The 20,897-nt window shown below is 33.7% G+C and overlaps 1 protein-coding gene across 3 annotated transcripts in view; it reads left to right on the top strand.

The window, feature by feature from the left end:
• Positions 1-20,897, top strand: part of ADGRA1 (adhesion G protein-coupled receptor A1) — a 270,862-nt gene that overhangs the window by 119,118 nt on the left and 130,847 nt on the right. For all 3 annotated transcript variants that reach the window (XM_035330799.1, XM_035330800.1, XM_035330801.1), the window contains 3 exons: positions 5,499-5,712; positions 17,160-17,324; positions 20,379-20,577. In XM_035330799.1, the coding sequence (XP_035186690.1) occupies positions 5,499-5,712; positions 17,160-17,324; positions 20,379-20,577 (578 nt within the window). The remainder of the gene's footprint in view (positions 1-5,498; positions 5,713-17,159; positions 17,325-20,378; positions 20,578-20,897) is intronic.

The raw sequence follows: 20,897 nt of genomic DNA, 5'->3' as shown, positions 1-20,897 counted from the left end.
TCCTTTTATTGGACCTGTTCCTTTACTTTGTCCTCACTTCCAGCTTCTCCCCACTGTGCTTTCCGTGCACATTTCTTTCCCACTGAGATTGTATATAAATATTAGATCTCTACCTCACACTTTTGTCAGCAGGATGTGCTGCACTCTGTAGGCAAGCTCAATTCAAATAGAAAGCCCATTGGCAATACAATAAATCAAGTGATTAACAAGAAGCAAAATGCCAACTTCTGTTTTTTGTTGTTGTTACTGTTGTTTGTTTGTTTGTTTTTCTGTCTAAAGCTTGTGGTGCACAGTAGCAAACTGATTTTTTTTACTGAGACGCACAGGAGTCAATGGTATATCCTTAGATGTACACACTGTAATACTGCACAGATGTGGGGGCAACCTGGAGAGACCTGCGGATTTTCCTGTTTCTGAATGTATAAAAGCTGGCAATATGGACAAAACCAGTTAATGAGGGTTAGAAGCTACTTATCTATATGGAGTTTAGCTGCTCAGGCTACTGTATATGCAGGAGAAAATGCAACAAAGTAGGTAGGATGTGGCTTCATTTTCTGTACTCATGTCTCCAGCATCTTGTATTGGTCATGCCGGGCAATGACTAGACAACTTTCTGCAGTGCTGATGGAAATTTGTTGCATAGATCAGCTTTTCTGCATACACATTCATCCAGGAAACAGTAATGTCCCTTTCTTATAAGTGCATACACTTTAAATGTAATCATATAGTATTGAAAATGTAACTAAAATATGGGTTACAGATGCATTGTACATCTTTAATGTATTTGTACAACATAAGTACAAACATTTGTCTTCCATATATCTTCAGATAGCAGTATTTCTTTCACATACTTCTCCTTTCCATTTTTTAAAACAATGAACAGAAAAGGCCAACATTAGAATGAAAATCAAACTATTTTTTTTAAATATCAAGAAATTAAATGAATGGAAAAAAAGCAGAAAATCTAAAATGTGCATCATAAGTTGTTTTGTAAAGTTACTTAAGACACAAACAGCAGAACATGTCCTCAGAGCTCCGGTGTACCTTGCTGTTACTCTGTTTTAGCTAATGGTTATTAAAACAATTTATATTTTATTTTTCAACTTCATAAACATATTGGGACACTGCATGCGTTAAAATGTGCACAGATACACTCTCTGAGTAATGATATTCTGATTCAGTGGTATTTGTGCAACCTGATTCCTCCTCCATACTCCAAGACTCAGTATTCTAGTCTAGAGCTAATCTGAAATGCAAGATTCAATAGCATAAAGAACAGGGCCTTCAGTCAATAAAACCCTTTTCTGCTGAGAAATGAGAGATAAAGAAAAAGATGTAATTACTGTAATGACGGGTTAGACCTTTAGATTCATGCTGCAATCAGTGATTCCTGTGGTGCTCTGCTGCAATCATGGTTCAGAGCTGACTAGAGAGAAGACGGGTGAAGACTGTAAAACACTTCAGCAGCCCTTGATCTAAGTGCCCATAGGAGATTCACACCCCTTATTTGCAGATGGTGTTTTTTACCACAGACCTGAGGGCAGCAATGTGGATTGTCTTGGAAGGAGAATCTTGGAAGAAAGGAAGACCCCTTAAGTTAGTCCCTTCCCTCCCAATAAAACCACAGTAAACTGTAAATTATTTTTAATCTTATGAGACAGTTGTATTTGCCTTCATATATATATATGTGAGCCTCAGAGTTTACATTTATTTATTTGGTCTTCAGTAATCACCTAATCAAAGAGAAATTTTCTCTTGCATAGGGAGAGCAGTTATAACTTGCCAGAGCAGTTATATTTCACATGCTGTCAAATCAATGCCAAAACCATTCCAAATACTCTCAGAATCTCTGCCTTTCTTACTTTATCCTCAAAGACAAGCTTGAAAACTTATCTACAGCATTGGCAAATACTTTTATTTTTATTATGAATCTGAAGGATTGTTGAATTATGGACTTAAAATACATATTTCCAATGCCGATGCTGATGGAACTATACAATCTTTTCATAGCCATTTGGGATAAAGGGTATTGGCCCTAATCCTGAGACTCTTATTTTTGCAATTAATCCTTGTCTGTGAGAACTGTCACTGAAGTCAACTGGAACTTTTGCATGAGTAATAGTTGCAGAATCAGCCCCAGTCATTTAAATCATGAATCGCCCTGCAAAACAACCAAAGATTAACTCTGATATTTTTTTTTTTATAGACATCACAGATTAAATGCAGATGTTTTATAGATGTACTTAAATGCACCTTCCGTGCTCTGCAAATGTCATAATCCATAGAAATTTTAGTAGTTTTATATTGAAAATTAGCTTGCAGCATTATTTGTCAATTTAGCCAAACCAAATATGTACATTCTGAAAGGATTCAGCTGGCCAGAAGTATATTCAATCCTAATAGTAAGCGAAAAGTATGTTTCCTTCACTTTGCATCTTTGTTGGCACTTAGAAAGACTTGCAAAGAAAATGAAAATGAATAGGTTGTTGATACGATTGATGTCAATAAAAGGATAATTTTCTCCTTTTTGATATACTATAGTAAAAAAAAAAAAAAAGTTTAATTTACTTCTGTTCATTAAGTGTGAAAGTCTGCTCAAAACACTTCATTCACACTCCATTTTTGAGTTTGGTCTGATTCCCAAGGCTGAGCAATAGAAGCAATAACAGGAGAGCCTTGAAGAGCAACTATAAAGGCAGAGATAAAGTCAAAGAGTTAGTGTTACACTGCATCCTATGTCAGGCAAGTTATTTAGTTTGACTTAAAAAATATTGATACCATAATTTGCACTTTTACTACTATCTCGTAGCTACATGGCACACTGTGTCACTCACTGCCTGAGCAAAAACTTACATTTATCCTCAGTTAAAAATTAGAAATATTTTCATGAGAAGTATTTTATTTCTGCAAGTTCTGTATATTGCTGTTGTAGCTGTGACAGTATGTTTAATTTTCTGGACTTTGGTTGGGGGATTTGAATGTAGCCAGAGAAACAGAATGTTCAGTCAATTTATAGCTAAATTTCAAAACATAACTTTTGCTTATACTCCATAATTGACTTAATGATGCAACATAAAGATTGCAGCCTTTTGGAGAAAGATTGACATCTCAGTCTTCAGGTAAAAACCTTTAATACAAATCACCAAACCTGTAGCTATTATGAGTGAGGTAGTAATGTGGTTTACCTTCTCTTTCACTTAGAAGTCAAAGAATGTATAAACATACTAGGTATGTTTATCAAAATTTTTATTAATGCATCCATGTCCACAAACAGGCACCATCACAGGATAAACCACAGGATGTATATGCAAATAAGGAGTGATATCTGAAGCCTGACCTTTTTCGTAACAGCAGACTTGCAACATTTCAGTAGATAGCAGTTAGTCCCTTAATCCTCTGTGTGCTACTGCCAGGTAGCAATATCACATATTCATTCATGCACAAATCCTGCGTATTATGCTGGCCAGCATTCTTGCTCTATAAAAAAGTAGAAGTGATCCCTCTCACTGTTTATTCAAAGTAGGTGATGAACATACTATTTAACATTTAAATTCCCCAATAGTATTGAGAGACAAAAGCTAGATTTACAAATGCAGTTTCTCACAGCTTAACTGATCCAAATTGTATAAAGAAGAGTGGTTAGGGTGGGATACTGAGTAAGGGAAGCAACAAACACTATCAGTTATACACAAATGTTAGCAGTTCTAAAACTGGTGATTATGGCTTGCAATCTGGTTAGGCATGGTTAAATTCCTCTGTGCATTTATTATGGGAAATGGAGGCTTTTGAAGAGAAAGTTTAAGATAAGATTGTAGGCAGTGAAATGGAAAAAAAAAAAAAAAGTTAAAGTACTTGTCAGGAAAATAGATGGTAGAGATAGTCACTATTGGTGCAAATGTGGAAGAATGACCTTTCAGCTGACAGCTCTGTTGGCTGGATAGATAATAATTATGAGCAGTCTTAAGTGGAAACAGGAGGAAAATAAGGGAGAAGAAGATATAGCTTTAAAAGTTATTTTTTTCTCACCAAGTTAGAAGGATTTCTAAGGTGCAGGGCAATAGGCATAGTGTCTAGGATGAGATTGCAGTAATACAGTTTAAAAGTGACCCAGGCTCAGTCAATTATTTTGGCATTGTAGGCTGAAGTGAAAAGGTTGTATTTTAGGAATTATCATGCAGGATCACCATGGTAGTGTCTTCCTCAATCACATATGTGAGTCCTTAGTATTTTTATTGCCATTAGAATTTTTACGTGATGATAACAGTGTCAAAGGTAGTAATTTTCTTCTCCTACTTTAGGAGACTATCAGAAGAAAGAAAATAAGGTATTCCTTTATTCCTTATTATCCCATAAAAGACGACTTTCTATTTTTCCTTTAGATGCAGACTATCTGTTTCAATACCTTTCCTAGAATGCTTATTTTCAATCTTCTGCTATCAATTTAAAGAAATCACATTAATCGCACAATGTATAGAAAATATTTTACAGGAATTGCATTAAGGTAGTTTCAGGGTCTAGAAATAAAAATGGAAGAAAGAAACACCATATAGAGGATTTTGCATCTTAAGGGATGCAAAATTCAATTACTGCCAAATCTGTGAAATTAATAGACTTTCAGCGTTCCCAAAAAGGCATATGACTTCCACAAGTACAATGCTATTTATTTTTTAGTTGTCCTTGCAAATCTGGGTATGCACTGATAGCAGCTGTTTTTTTGTAAGACTCTGCTTAGAACAAGAATATGCAATATTCTTCTTATTAGGGTATTTCCTGGGGAAAGACAGGAGAGAGAAAATTCATTAAGGTAATGATATGTGCTGTGCTATAAAAAGTAGAAAGAGATACTTAGATAAATATTTAATCTTGAGTAAACATCTAGAGAGTGAAGATGACTTGTAGAAGAGGCAAAAGGAAGCAACTTGAGGGGAAAGGTTAACTTTAATAATTAGTCTTATCAGTATCCAAATCCCAGGCATGTGAGATAGTTCAGGATCTCTACAGTGATTAATTTTTTTCAGTGGGAATTTCAGCCTCTGACACTGATGTGATCTTGTAAGTGCTAATCATGTCTCTATCAATGTTTTTTTGTTTGTTTGTTTTTGTTGTTGTTTTCTTTAATTGTAAGACAAATTTTTTCTGCATAGCTCTTTATTAAAGCATCATGCTTTGAGCAAAAAGCAGCACCAGGCGCTCTCAAGAGATCCCTTTTGACCTCGGCCATGCTGTGAACTATTCTGTGAAATCCATCTTCTGTAGATATTCTAGTAATCTTGTAGTTATCTGATCTCACACTAATGAAAGAAATCTGATCTCTGGAACTAACATCATCAGACTCAAGTGGGTAGTTTGTCAGTGTATATACTAGTGTTTTCCCATTAAGATCTACAAATCTAGAATTGCATACTTTACAATACTCATATTGTACACCTTACAATATTCATGAGAGGAAGTCATTGTGAGAGTTTTTTTCAATTTATTTTTGTTTGTTTTCCTTGCAGCTGGGCCTCTGGAACTTCCTCTTTTTGAGCTGATCCCATCACAAAGACAAGTTGTTTTTCATGGAGACCGCTTGCCATTTCAGTGTACTGCAACTTACGTTGACAATACTACTCAAGTACATTGGTACCATGCTGGTCATCTTATTGAAACAGATGAAGAGAGTGGCATATTTGTGGAAGACAGCATCATTCATGACTGCTGCTTAATTACACGGTAAAGTATACACATCCCTTGTAATATTCAGACGTGTAGACTAGGTGAACAGATGCTGATGTGAAAAATGTAAAAGAATAGCCTTGCATAAACAGAAGCAACTATTAATATAAATGCTATTTGGTAATGAAAGTATCGTTCTAGTGTTGCATTAGTTTTCCATTTTAAATCTGATTTAATACATTATTATAAAATTATTCATTTATATTTATTTTTGGTTTTCATCATAGAGTCGGGGTTTGTCACTAAAAGCTGCTAAACTGTTGCACACATCCTTTTGTCCTCTGCCAATTTTCATCACTGATCAAAAAAAGTCTTATTCTGTGTAGAAGATGGAGTGAAAATAGCTGTGCTAATTAGCTCTGGTTCGTCATTAACTTCTTTTCACTCAATCACTTTCTATTAATGTAATTGACCTGAAATGCTTCTTGAACTATCAAATGAAAATTATGAAGGGAGTCAAATTAATTCATCTCCACTAGGGTCTTTCAGTATTATTGATTTTAATTTCATCTGCTCACTGGTTATTTGACCCCTTTTGGAGTCCTGTAGATCTAGAGGCGTGGATCTGGTCTAACATTTGCTGGCTTTTTTATAAAACTAATGTGTAGGGCTGTGGTGGATAATGAAAAAGACTAATCAGTATGGTAATGCCAAGTGCATAAGCTATTATATAACTGCCACATCACTTAAATTAAAGCATGTTCTTCTCATTTCCACAATATCAAAATTAAAAATCATGCTGTTAATCACCTGTTGTTTTTCTACTGAATTATATGTTGTAGTAGTTAAGCAATTCATAGCATAGTAATATACTGAAATAAATTCTCTATTTTTTTTTTAATTGCTCTCCTCTTTAAAAAGCTAGTATAGAAGCTTGCCTGAATTTTCCTTTATACTGCTTTATTTTTGTCAGACCTTGAAATAAAAAACCTTGTCCACCATAAGATTTTAATAAGAATTAAAGATCTGCTACCTACCTCATTTAGTGTGCTATTAAAGCAGTGAAGTTGATGCTCACGTTGTAGTATGCACCAGGACCAGGCATTCAGAAACCACGTTCTCTAAATAGCTTGCAGCATTTGCTTTTATGTACTTGAAAAAATTACTTGGACTGTCCAAACTGTGATATACACTGACAAAATAAGACAAAAAAAATCTACAAATTAAACTCAGAATCTCTAAACAATTACTTAAAAGCTTAAACCATTTTCTCTGCCCTTTTATTTGAGTCATATGTTTTACTTCACAATACAGTAGGGCATCAATGCTTCATTTATTGTACAGCATGGTTCTCATCCAGTAAAAACTGCCGGTACTCAAGCAAACATGGCTCTGCCTTGATCTAGTGGCTGATCAGAATTAACTCAATGAAGGCATGGGGGGCCTGAGCTTTTGAAAGTAGCAAAAAGCATACTATTTTGAACTCAATGATTTTATTTATATACATTATAGATATGCATCGTATCTTTATATTGAAAATGAGAAAACATCAGTCAAGTTATGATTGTTGAAACTCTTGACTATTTCTTAATTTTAATCTCATCTTCATGACTATGCTACAACTCTGTTAATATAACAGTTATTTTTACACTTTAAAATAATATGTAATAGCCTGCTTATTACATGTTAGAATAGTATATATTAATATGCTTGTTACATGCTAGTATACACTGTTTAGTGAAACAGTATGAAACATCAGTAAGATTATGCCCTCCTGAGGTTATCATATGCTAAGTATAAGATTTGAATTAAAAATCAAGGTTATTTAAAATCAGTTCTTACAGTGTCATATTTTGCCTTCCTATACTTACTCTTTACAGTAATTGTCTGCTCTCTGGCTTTATGTGATTGCACTAAAAGACAGGTTTTGGTTTGTGCTGGTAAGCAATTTAAATATTTCTGAAGCTAGTTTCAAAGAGGTGTAGTGCAGTTCCAAATGCTGCTTATTCAAACCTTTTTAGGTGGTTATTTTATTGGGTAGTTCCAGATATTTCTGGACATGTATTTACAACACAAATATCATACTAAACCCTTCTGATCTATTAACTTTTACAGAAAAAGGATAAAATAACCAAGTGTGTATTTTTTTCTCCTATGATAAAGGAGAATAAACTAAAATAAATGTTTTTGTTACAATAATTATCCTAAAGTTTTGAACTGTATTCTGGCCTGTGACATTTTTCTTGGCAGAGAATATTCACTTGCAGGAGATCTTGAGTAGGTGTTTTCAATTCTGCTGCTGGCTCACATTTACCATTTCTTGCCAATGATAATAATATTTGATTCTGTTCATATTGAACTTCTGTCATTATGCCTGTGTATAAATGTCATAGTCATACATGAAAATGTGAATGTGATATGGAACTAATTTCCTATCATCTGAGAATGGGTCAAGCTGAAATTGTGACTTGTGTTTATATGAAGATGGCTTAATTTCTTAAATCTGGAATATTAGATTAAGAACTTGCTGCCAATAAGTGGTAATGAAACAGTCCATATCCCTGAAACCACATAGAGGGATTATGTATGGAAGCATCTTTCCCTACTTCCCATTGTTCCCCTTCTGCATCTGGAGTAGCTGGCAGGACAATTATTAGTATATTAAACTAAAGAAGAATATATATTAATTTTATGAACAAAGCAACTCCATAGTACAGTGAGACTTAATTTTCAGGAGTTGCTTATTTACCCCATATTCTATAATGACTATTTTAGTGTCTTTTTAGTTCTATTCTGTAAATACTTGTGCCGAGTGTTTAATAGTGGTTATGTCTGACAGCTGTAATGGCTGCTCTGGGAACATTACCATTCACGTTGGCTGTTTCTAGAAACATTAAACTGTACAGAAAGTTAAAAACCCATAGAAAAGAATGTTACAACTGGAGAAACTAACATGCTCTTAGCTAAACCTAGGACAGCAGGTATTAGTGTCAAATAAGTTCTTCACAGGTCATTTTTCATAGTGATGTGTAGATTTGCCATTGAAAATTCAGTCTGTTAGGTCTCAGCTGTGACACTCAACCCGCCTCCCCCGCCCCCCCCCCCCCAAATATATATATATATATATTTAAATATATATTTTTTTAATCAATAATTCTGTGCAAACTATTTCAGTCTTCTACATACGGTTGCCAACTGCAGTCTTTTTTTAAAATGATAATAATTAATAATAATGATGATGAAAAAGAACTAAGCTTAAAATGTATTTACTTATTTATTAAAGCATATAGTACTTCCTTACATTTTGATAGAAGTCAGCTGCCAGTATGGGATATTAAAAAGTATATAATGAAAGAAGTAGAAATGTTTGGGATGAGACAATATGGAACTACAGCCAGGTGTAATATTGATAAGGACATCAATAAGAACACTCATTTAAATATTTATTCATAAAATGTGTATACACATTTCAGAAAGCTACTTTGAGAAGTATATGGTTATTTGAAAATATCCTAAACCTCCCCCTGCAAAAGAAATGTCTGATAGCAGAGAAGAGCCTCAGATTATGATCCACTTGTAATAATGAAGAAACAGGGAGAGAAATTAAAAGCAATACAATATTGTGATTCAAAAACTATGATAATATTTTTTGTAATCTAAAGGTTCTTCTAAATCAGAGTAAGGATATGGAATTTGAAACAGTTTCACTAAAAGAATAAGGGTAATTCAAGATGTGGTTAGTGAAAGAAATTGAATATGAACACAAGCTGGTGCCAAAGTAGACAGGTAGTATTGTGACAAGTTGGTGATGCACACAGGCAAACTATATAAGAAAGAAAACACTTGCAGAAATTCAGGGAGAAAGGCAAAAATTCTTTGTCTATTTTTTTGTGGAAAGAATCCAAATGACCCCTGAGCTCTGTTAACAGTTTGTGGCAAGAATACATCTGGAAGAGCTGCGAAGCAAGCAAAAGTGGCTCAGACAAATATTAGGTTAATGAGCGGTCTGAAAAGGGTATGCCAGTGATGAACACATTGGTTGTACAACTGAAATACAACTGGAATTTGTATTCCAAATCATGGCAAAATATTGCAGGTTTGGTCCATGTGAGATTAAAAAAAAATAAGTGAGAGAACAGATCCAAAGAATCTGATTTAAGTGTTCTGTGTTCTGCTGTCATGAGCATTTGGAGATTGATGAGCAGCTGCAGGTCATACTGAGAAGCCAGGGGAGAGCAGCAGAAATTGTTTAGTACTGATATTTTGTTAGTGCACCTAATTGACTCTATTTGACCCTTAGCTGTCAAGCAGTTAGGAAAGAAATGAAGCAAAATAACCATTTAAATTGTAAATCAATGTTTCTGTGTTGTTTTGTGATTACTTCAAACGCTGCAGTCAACGGTCGGTGGCTTACTTCAGGCACTGCTCAAAGTAAAGGACCAGTGACAGATGTACCATTACCAGCAAAGTTCTTGTGCTTCAGACAGGAAGATAATATTGAAAATTATTATGAAAAGCACATGCTAAGGATTTAATTATCAGGGATTAAGAGAATCTTCATGCCAATTAATTAAGCTTAGGCTTTTTCTTTACCATGCTTTTAATTATCTGAATAAAACCCAATGAAAGCTTCACTACAAGTCAGTTTGGGGAATATTATAAAATATATCCTGTGGAAAAACTGGCCAATACCATGAAAAGCAAAACCAGCAACTCTCTGTGATTAAAGGAATGGACATCTGAGAATTATGCTGTGCCATAAAAAACATAGGCTTGTTTTGGGGAACTGTTTAGCAAAACATGATTGAAAAATAGAAATTTTTAACAGAAAAAATTATGAGTTAGTATTTCTGCCAGATGCAATAAAATAAATAGAAAAGCAGTAAGTCAAAACTGTAAAGTAAATAAATAAAAAAATCATAGTCTGTCTAGAAAGCTTTTAAAAGACTTTATTTTTATTTTTTTTTGAGACCATGCTAAGATGCCTTGCACACTCTGTACAATAAATGCAGTGTTGATTTTGACCTCTCATTTCCATCTCTGCCTATTTCCTAAAATTATGATCCCATCCATCCATATCACTGAAATGAACTTTTAAGTTCATCTTTAAATGCAACTGTGTAGCTGAGGAGATGCTGAAGTACAGCAGTGCTTTGGACTGAACATTCCAGGACTGTATTTTTTGAAATTACTTTTCCTGTCAGCTGTGATGTAAGGTGTAATTATGCACGTTCTCTCAGTCCAGGCAGTAGTTTGTAAGCCTCTGAACCAGCTGTGATTATCAGAGCAATCCACCATAAAAATAAAAGAATCTCATTTTTAATTGTTTGTTATTTTGATAGCTGACTCCTGGCCATCACAAAATAATGTTTATGCTTTTGGAGTAAGAATAGAGATAGTTCCTGAAGTTCTTCTATAGGAATCTGCTCTGTCTTGCCTCTTCTTCCCAAATTTCTTACACCTCAGCCAATAAAAAATCAGTATTATAGCCCCACTATTCAAGGGTTTAATCCATTAAGTATTCATTTAAAAAAAATCCGTATTTGTAACATCACCATTAACAAGTGATTGCCAATGGAGAAATTCTGGCAAATAGTTTTTTTTTTGTTTGTTTGTTTGTTTGTTTGTTTGTTTTTCTGGGGGGGGAGTGGGGGGTATGGGGAGGGAGGAAAGGAGGGGGCATCTGCTTCCAGTGGCATGTAATCAAATAATCAAGACTTGTCGTACGTAGGTTAACACTTACAAATCGTCTGCAAAATATTTTCCCTAAAAGGCTTTTTATGCAATTTCAACTATTGGACTGATTGTCATAGTGTTATTTTTGTCTAAGAACCTCTGCTACTGTACAGATCACAAGAGTTATGCTAATGAAATAAAGCTTTCTCTGGATATAATGTTGCAGTGAACAGACTACTTAAGGGCAAATGAAAGGCATATGGCAGGTGTAGCTGTATTTCCCGAGAAGGCTGCAGTTGTATGCATCCTGCAGTCAAGCAGTTTGCTGTTAGAATAAAATCAATAGCAATAAACCTAAATTTTAGCATCCACAAACCTTTCACTGAGTGATGAGGCATGTCAGTGATAGACAAGTGATTCATGAAGTTCTTTAAATAAGCCCTGGCTCAGGAGTACGCTCTTTACGTAGCTTTATAGCACCATGCCATAACAGACCTGCCAGTTGCCTGAACGTTTCTCCAGCAAGAGAAAGCGTTGGGTGCTCTACAGCTGTTGATAACTTTTTTTCCTTCTCTGCTTTAAGTTCTCTGCTAGCTGGACTGGCATATATTGACTCTAGAGCTGTGGGAGTATGAAGATAAATGCACCTTTATGCACCCCGTTCACTGCAGCAGACAGGTTGTCTCTACCTTGCAAGATACAAAAGAATCATAAAACATACCAAGCCTACTGTATCTGTTAGAGCTATTTAGAACATAGCAGACTATTTCTGAAAGTGGTACTGTATAGTCACTGTAGTATTAGTGTTATTTGTTTTCAGAATTTTAAGAAACAAATTGATGGCACATAAATGGGGGTCACAGGTTCATTGACATCCATCCACTCACAGAAAATATATCTTACCACTGGGCAAATGTTTATATAAAAAAATCGATAACATTTTGAACATTTACATTTCAGTCAATGTAATTTGAGCAATACAATGGAAAATACAGTAATTTGGTTTACTAACTAACACAAAGGTCTTTTCTTCCATTTTGAAAATAGATATTTCCTCGTTTTTCCTGTCAATAGTTTGTCATGTAAATCAGCTCTTTTCCATTAGTAGCTTTGAAGTGAAATCCAACTAAAATACTAATGTGAACAAATGAACATTTAAATTATGTTTAAAGTAAGTTATAGCACACTAAGCTTACTGGGTAGCTACTGATGGCATTAAATTATAAGTTTTGCTTTGGTTTTGTATTAAATCAGAAGAAACAGAAAATTGTGTATTTCCTGTGTGTATGACAAATTGATCTGTTAAAATGAATACTAGTATTAATCTTTAATCTACCTTTTCTTCTGCTGTTGTCCAGATAGAAAGTTTCTTTAAAGGTCGTCAGCTTTCTGAAGCTGTTTTTTTCATGGATAAATAAGTAATTTTGTCAGAGAGATCAAACTAGCAACTGAGGTTCAGTTAAAGTGCCTAGATTTACACATTCTCTCTTCATTTTCTGTGTTTTAACCTTATATCCCCTGTGAAAGGCTGTATTCCAAGCAGCAGTGTACCCTGGAGAGCAACACTCATTTTTAAAGTTTTGTGTTAGTATTAATAATTAAAGGTGGTATGTGTTGGATGCAGGCTATGGAGGCCTTCTGCCTGAACTACAGAAAAGCATTCTCTTACCTATCTGAATAAGAGTGCTAACTGTGTTTTTGTAATTAATTTTTATTTTTTCTCAAAAAGAGTGGTCTTAAAGGAGATTGAGCCAGACTTTAAAACCTTTCCCATGGAAAGCCAATCAAAATTTGGTGTTGAAGTCTCATCTTTATTTGTTACTGTTTCATAGCATGCAAATGAGTGCTGGGACCTACAGTAAATGTCACTAAGGTATTACTTTAGGACATGGTTGAGTAATTTTGCATAATGAGACCTACTCTGATTGTCTAATTAGTTATGCATAGCTGTAGCAATGCAAAACTATGCCTCAAATAGAAATCTTTTGTCATAGGTTACTTTATTACATGTGTATCACTTCTGACTGTATTAAGGTTCCTCTCTTTGTCCAATGCCACAGGCTTCTATTGAATATTATAAATTTTTCATGCAGTTGTATCAGCTCTATGTATTAATTAATTTGTCAATATGTCAGTCATTATATTTGACAAAGGAATCCTAATATGCATGAAATTCCACAGTGCAAAGAAGAAATATGTATCTTCTTTTTTCTTGTTTTCAGTGTTCTTTGGTTTACTGAGAAGGCCACTATGATTTCCAAAGAAAACCTGAGAAAGGCTTGCTAGTCACCCTTTTGTTCCCATCAGGCAGCAGTCTTCATGTTCAGTTTGCCTTGACTCCATCTCATGAATGTCTGACTTTGTTTATTGCTTGGTAGGTCATAAATTTCCACAAAAGTAGCAGCTATCACTCCTCTAAGAAGTGCTCATGAATATGATTGCTAACGTAGAGTGAGTAGAAACTCCTCCTGATGCATAATCCATCTGTAGGAAAGCTGCATAGTAAATGCAAAATCATTTCATTTGTGGCCTGACATTTATTAGTTTCTGTGAGACAGGATAATCATGTGAACTACACTCAATGGTGCTCTTCTGTCCCAATTCCAATATGCTCTTATCAAGTTCCTAAAACATGGAGTCCTGCAATGTTCTCAAGTGACAGGAGAGTTCCTGCCTTTTGTCAAGGCTTGTTGACCAAGAAAGATCAAGAATGCCTTTCTACTGGCAGTGAGAAAAACACTGGAAATTCTGGGGATGCTAATGTAATAGTGTTCAAAAATTAAAACCAAACTAACCAAATTAAAAACCAAACTAACAAGAATTTAATGAAGAGGTTTAAAATTCTGTACAGGTCCACCCTTCCCTTTTGGTCTGCCAGGACTGTGAATCTGCCAAAATTATAGGCAGCGAAACTGTTAAAGAGATTAAGTTGACCTCTTTTTAAGAATTAAAACACTTTTTTTTTTTTTTTTAATTTAGTCTCTTAAATTCTCCAGGGTAATAATCATTTGTCATATTCAGATGGTAAGTAAATGAACAGTTTCAGTATTGGTCTTGCTATCCAAATTGTTCTAGAGGAATATAAGCAAATGCATCATTTATAGTGGCCAGGTGGCTATTCGGGAAGTGATTCCATGTTTTGGTCATTACACAGATTCTTCTATATTGTGTAAGCTTATTTTGGTTCAACAAACATTTTGGTTCTGAAGAGCCACGGAAGATTAATTGTGACTTTGAGGATTTCCTCATCATTTTAGAGAGCATGAACCAGAGTTCAAGTATTGTGTTTCTAGGAGAAGCAAAAATGATGTATCACTAAATATCTGTCTGTAAAACTGGGTAACATCACCTAATTAATTGACAAGAAATCTGTCTAGTGACAGATAAATTTGCATCAGAACACATTTCAGAACAATTTAACTGAATAGAAAATGTGTTCATTTTCTTCATATTTATCTTCATATCGTTTGCCTGTAAAACTGATATCTTCAAGTATTCCTTTACTTTCTATCTACATCATTTACCTAAAATAACCATGGTTCCAAGTTTTATCAAATTTGTAGTATTAACAATGATTACAGTTACTTTATGTGGAAATCAAAAGATGAGCACATTTCTCATACATTCTATTTATTGACTTGGGAAGTCTCTGGGACTTGCTGCCAGAGGTGAATTTTTATGCTGCCTATTGTTTCAGTGAAAAAAAAAGTGCCTTTTTATAAAATTGTTTTTATAAGCTCTAGGAACATATTCTTTCTCAGCTGTCTATAAAGAAGATGCAAGATGGTTGGGACATATGAAACAGAAAACTTAATTTGAAAATTTTTAATTTCACTGGTTAATTTCACTGAACTTTTGCAACCTGAATGTGGAAAGATGTATGGAGAGGTAGCAAGGAGGTTGCTGTTATTCCTTCCTCATCTGATACTTCTTAAGAGATCAGTTGCTTCTGTTGATATGAAAAAAAAAAAAATCAGTTAGTTTGAGTAGTGTTGGCTAGTGAAGTTTTTTATATATTCTCTGCAATAAAAAACACGTTAGAATTAATTTTAAAAATGAAACTGGGGAATCCAAGTTACTTGCAGCTCAAATCCATGCTAAATAGGTGTTACATTTTTGAAGTTACTGTTTAATCATACATTGGACGGAATTTCCAGAGAATTACAGAAGAAATTTCCAGAGAATTACAGAAGCAATTCAACTTAAAACAAAAGTTATTTACCACAGGTTGTTTTTTTTTTTTTATGGAGAGCAAGATAACAGTCCTCTAGTAAGTATTTGAGAAAATCACCCTTCATGATATGCGTCTTTCAAAGGGAAAATTACATAAGCAGCTGTCTTATTACTTCCTACCTTGATTGTGGTGTACTTATTTATATATAAGAAGTAGTTTAAATACAAGAATATTTCGTCCCTTCTTGTAGCAAAATTGATAAAAGCGCATATACAATATACAAAGATTTGAACTGAAAAAGAATGGCATTTTAGAGAAGTTTAAATGAGCAAAAAAATTAAAATAGACTATTAATATTTTTTCTGTGTATATATTTCAAAATATCCTTATGAAAGTAGCAAAGGCCACAAGTAAAATTTTTTAAAGATTTTGTTTTATATACAGGTTTGAAATCAACTTAATAACTTTTGAATTCTGTGCTTCTGCTTTTTAAAATGTATCTCCCCCTTTCAGACTCTACTGCATTTCTTCCCACAGCATTTCTTTCTTAAAAAAACTATGGTAAAATTTATTTCTAGGCCAATGACAGATTTGAGATTTAATGTATTAGTTTCTTAAAATGTACTAGTTAGCATTATTTTTGTCTGGGAGATCTATAGAATTACAGTAAGCATTATTTTTGTCTTGGAGATCTATAGAATTACAGTAATTGGATAACATTCTTTCCCTGCTGAAATTATTTGAAGAACTAAACTTTTATTGACTTCATTTGGGGCTGGGTTTTATCCATTAAAAGAATGAAATCTTCTAATTTCTTTCAAAATATACAGAAAATCCTAACGAAAACAGTTATAGGCAATTTTAAATGTTACTGAAATTATTTCCTCTAATTATGCATAGAATATTTAGCTTAGGCAGCTAAATATTATCATGGTGCAATAATGTGCAATGCGCACATATTGTGTATATTGTAAGTGAAGCCACAAAGTGTCTCTATATTTAACTTGTCTATTACTTTGATTATAAAGGGTTTATTCAACCTTAATTTATTGATATTAATAACTACATTTCACATTTGATGAGGGACAGTATGAAAGAAGTTTGTGAGTAGCACAGTGCTAAAAGAAATATCAGCATCTGCCTCATCTCATTTTGCATTCATCAGGAAAATTATATATGGCTTCCAATGTCAGCGGCTATTCTAGAAAATTTGTCACGTGCTGCCACAGGACAGCAGATTCTGGTTTTGAAATGTCGTAGGAGCTCCAATCACAGCTGAAGTGAAACATTCTCTGAGGATTGGTTGTGTTACCAACTTGAAATGTATTTCTGACTTCAAGTGCTTAGTTATGTAACAAAAGCAGTATTTTATAATATTAGAGAAAGGGAGAATGGGGACTGATACATAACTGTTCTTCTGTGATGACTTAGAATCTCTATTATAGCCTCTCATGACCTGAGATGTCAGTCCAAATTGGTGCTGCTAAAATTTTAATACAAAACAATCACATATTGTCTGTCTATATAATAATATAGAGCAAAACCCATTTTTATGTTTTCACAGAAAACTTCTGAAGAAAAGTGAATGTCAGGAAACCACAAACAATCTTTATATAACTAAGTATATTAAGTAATTAATCTTTTATTTTTATAGTGAACTTATCCTATCTAGCATTGATATTGATGCAAGTGGAGATTGGGAGTGTCTAGTCAACAATTCCTATGGAAATAGCACTAAAAAAGTAGAAATTGTGGTACTGGAAACGGCTGCACCTTACTGCCCTGCAGAAAGAGTTATTAACAACAAGGGAGATTTCAGGTATGAATTCCTGGTTTGGGAGTGTTTTTCATATATTGATATAGATATGGACAATATCCATGTTTGCATGATACCTCAGTGTCAGGTACGAATATGTCACTTATTTTACTTGTCATTGTCAGGTAATAGAGTAAGAAGAAGGAGCACTGTGTGATTATTATGGGAAATGGCAGCTAGTGTTTCAAGAAAAGCAATGGTTTGTAAAAGTCTGAGAAGTCTGAGGATCCTTCAAATTCCTCAGTGTGAGATTTAAAAGGGTGTAGGCCCTTCATAGCTAAATGGGAGAGGGTTAATATATATATATATATTTTTTTTAATTATGTAATATAATTACACTACAATAGAACATTAGAAGATTAAATCTTCAGTACTTTCCTAATCTATTCCAGTTCTGGCTAGTTTTATTCAGCTGAGATTAGAAGTAACAAATATTATAAAACTGTCACTAAAATACTTTGCCGAAGAGAAGCAAACTAGTGAGTAAAAGTATTTAGTAAAACAAATAGATCATTTGAGGTATTATATATAACATGATTAGAAAACACATCCATCCTTCTGTCTGAATCTTATATTCTCTGCACAATATTGTTGATATGTAACTTTTGTTTCATCTTTAGTTTTACTGCTATATGTCATTTTTTGTTTGTTTTTAATTTCAAAACCCCTAAAGTGAAAAAAAAAATAATCAAGGATTCTTTAAATTTGACATTGTTTTTGATTGGCTCTAAAAACACTTCAATGATATGCATAAAGCTCTTAAAAACAAAATATCATTACCTGCTTGACAATAACACTGATGTATGATGGCATTCCCATTGAGAAATCAAGAATGTAATTTGTTACCAGGTGAATTATAATAAGAATTCAGCTTGAATAGTTAATTAAAAGAAAAGTAGCTGAGAGAGGAAGCTTGTCTTAAACACCAGAACTTTCTGCACATACTTTTGACTTTTAAACTGTTAATTGGGTTTTTTAAAGATACATACATCTATGAAATAACAAATAGTCTTTTTCCTGACAACTTTATGTACATGTTTTTTTCCATAAAATTATATCTTTTTCTTAATAAATACATAAATACAAATTCTACAATACTAACACCAGGGGTACTTTTGTAATTTTATATACATCAAAAGAACAGGAGTGTGCATTTCTCTCCCTGTTGATCACCCTTCTAGAAGTCTGTATAGATTTATTTTAAAAATGTATATTAAAAGGATGCTGAGTTCATAGATTCCTTTGGCATTTATTTCAAGGGAATGAATTTAGAATTATAGGGAATTTATCAGGCTCAAACTTATCATTAACACTTGAAACTATTCCAGAGGTTTACCCTCAGAGATACAGCTATCTCACCAGTAATTTTTCTTAGAAAGGTCTTTGAAGTTTTGATAATACAGTAAGTACATAAGTAGAAAGAGTCCCAACACAAAAGCAAAGCCAGAAAGAACAGTTCATTTATTGGGAAAAAAAAAAAAAAAAAAGGCGTCGGCTGTTAGAGAAGTGTGGTTCCTTTAGTTCACCAGCCTAGGTGGTATTTATAATTGCATAACTGCGGTAAGAATTAGGCACTCTGAGTCACAATGACCTGGCTTGGCCTTATGTACTAAGAGTTTTTCTCTATGATGACCATCTTTTGCTCATATTTTGTTTTTCAGCTCACTATAAGAACATTCTGAAATGCAGACAGTAATGTTTTTATGTCCTATTATTCCTAGTCAAAAAGGCCAGATTCTGCAACCTGTGCTAAGACTCAGTGTGCCTTACTTTTAGAATAGCCTCTTTTAGTTTTACTTGTGAGGTACGGTGTTACTCAGTGTGGCCCAATTGAATTAATTCTATTTTTATACTGAAATAATATTTCATCTCAGAGTCTAAAGGAGAATATAATAATATTGTACATATTTCATTTTTGTTGGTGACAATCCTTTCATGTTTCCTTTTGCATCAAGTTCTCACATCACATGAATTATTCTAATGACAGTTCACTATGACATAAAAGTACTTTTCTTCTTACCTTTCCTTTTTTGAAACTTACAAAACATGTAAACTTAGCCCCAAACCTGTCTGTATATTATGTAACAATGTCCAAATGGATCTGCCTCTTATAACTAACAGGGACTTATATGCATGTTTGAGCAAACCTTGATTGTCAAAGTGTGTGTCAGTGTTAGGCAGAATTTTTTTTATGACTGGTTGGTTTCAGTCATTACATCAGTGCAATTAAAATCAAAACCACATTCTTTCCAGACATGCTGACTTGATGATGATATGCTTCTGTTTTTGATTTCTTTTAATTACTTAATCCTGCATTTTCTAAATAAATAATAAATAAAATCCCAGATGTGCAGTTCAAGAATGCAGCAGATATAAGAGTATTGCCTAGTAGACCCAAGAAATAATTAGAACAATTCTGGCTCCTCTTGAATTATTGTTTCTTTTCAAAGACTTTCTGTTTTGGCATCATAGTAGAAAAATCATATATACCTAAATAATTTTTGAGGGCTAGCTCCTTCATAAGACATAATCTCTACTCAAATTACGTTTATTAGTTTCTGATACATTCAGGATTTTTTGCTTCTCAGGGCTTTGCGGCAAAAAAGGCTTTGTGACATTCTGTCAAAATGCAAAGTAAGATTGTCATCAATATTTTGAGCCTTTAACTTTTTACAACATTTAGCAACAGTTGTTCTATGCTTGATGAACTTTCTGCTCTACTTTGTGCAATATGCAAAGGTGAATAGGTGAATGTAAGGAAAATGCATCCTTTTTTCCTTCTTTTTTTTTTTTTTTAATTAATGTGTGACCAGCCAGACTTGAGCCTGTGTAAGTTTGACATTTTCCAAGGAAACAAAGGAATTAATTGTTGAACATAAGGAGGTAACATTTAAAATAGCCTTTCTCTTTTTCTTTTTTCTTTTTTTTCCTTAAATATCATGCATATTATTCCTATATTGTAAATTGCCTTTGAAAAGAAGATTTAAAGTTTTTGTTTGTTTGTTTGTTTGTTTGTTTTTAATATTATTATTACTTTTATTATCATGCTGTTCATAGATGGCCCAAAACTTTGGCTGGGATAACTGCTTACCATTCCTGTCTTCAGTATTCATTTAACTCCATTGCCTTTCACAATGGTGCAGAAGAGTCTAAGGCATGGCGTAAATGTAATCGAACTGGACGCTGGGATGAAGAAAACTATTCTGAATGTCCTTATTCACAAGAAGTAACTCAAGTTCTTCATGCTTTCAGTCAGGTAATGTTATGAAATGCAGAGCTTCCTTTCTGTAGTACTGATTTTATTGAATACCTTGCAAGGAAATGTCTCTTCAGCCACAAGCTTGTGGTAGCTGGCTTTTTTTTTTTTTTTTTTGAAACATAATGCTTTTTGGTAACTGAGGTGGCAGTAGTAACAAGTGCACAGCATTTATTGCTTTTATTTTAACGTTTTTTTTTTTTTTTTTTTTTCCCCTGTGTGCCTGGAGACTAGGTGACCATTAGTAATGTTGGCAGGGTCATCAGTGCTTCATTTCAGTTCTTTGCCTACCCTTCCTGCATTTTTACCAGAAAGACATT

This window comes from Oxyura jamaicensis, chromosome 6 (assembly GCF_011077185.1).
Source record: "Oxyura jamaicensis isolate SHBP4307 breed ruddy duck chromosome 6, BPBGC_Ojam_1.0, whole genome shotgun sequence".
Lineage (NCBI taxonomy): Eukaryota > Metazoa > Chordata > Aves > Anseriformes > Anatidae > Oxyura > Oxyura jamaicensis.
Note: the sequence above shows the minus strand (reverse complement) of the source record. Positions and strands in the feature narration are given on the sequence as shown.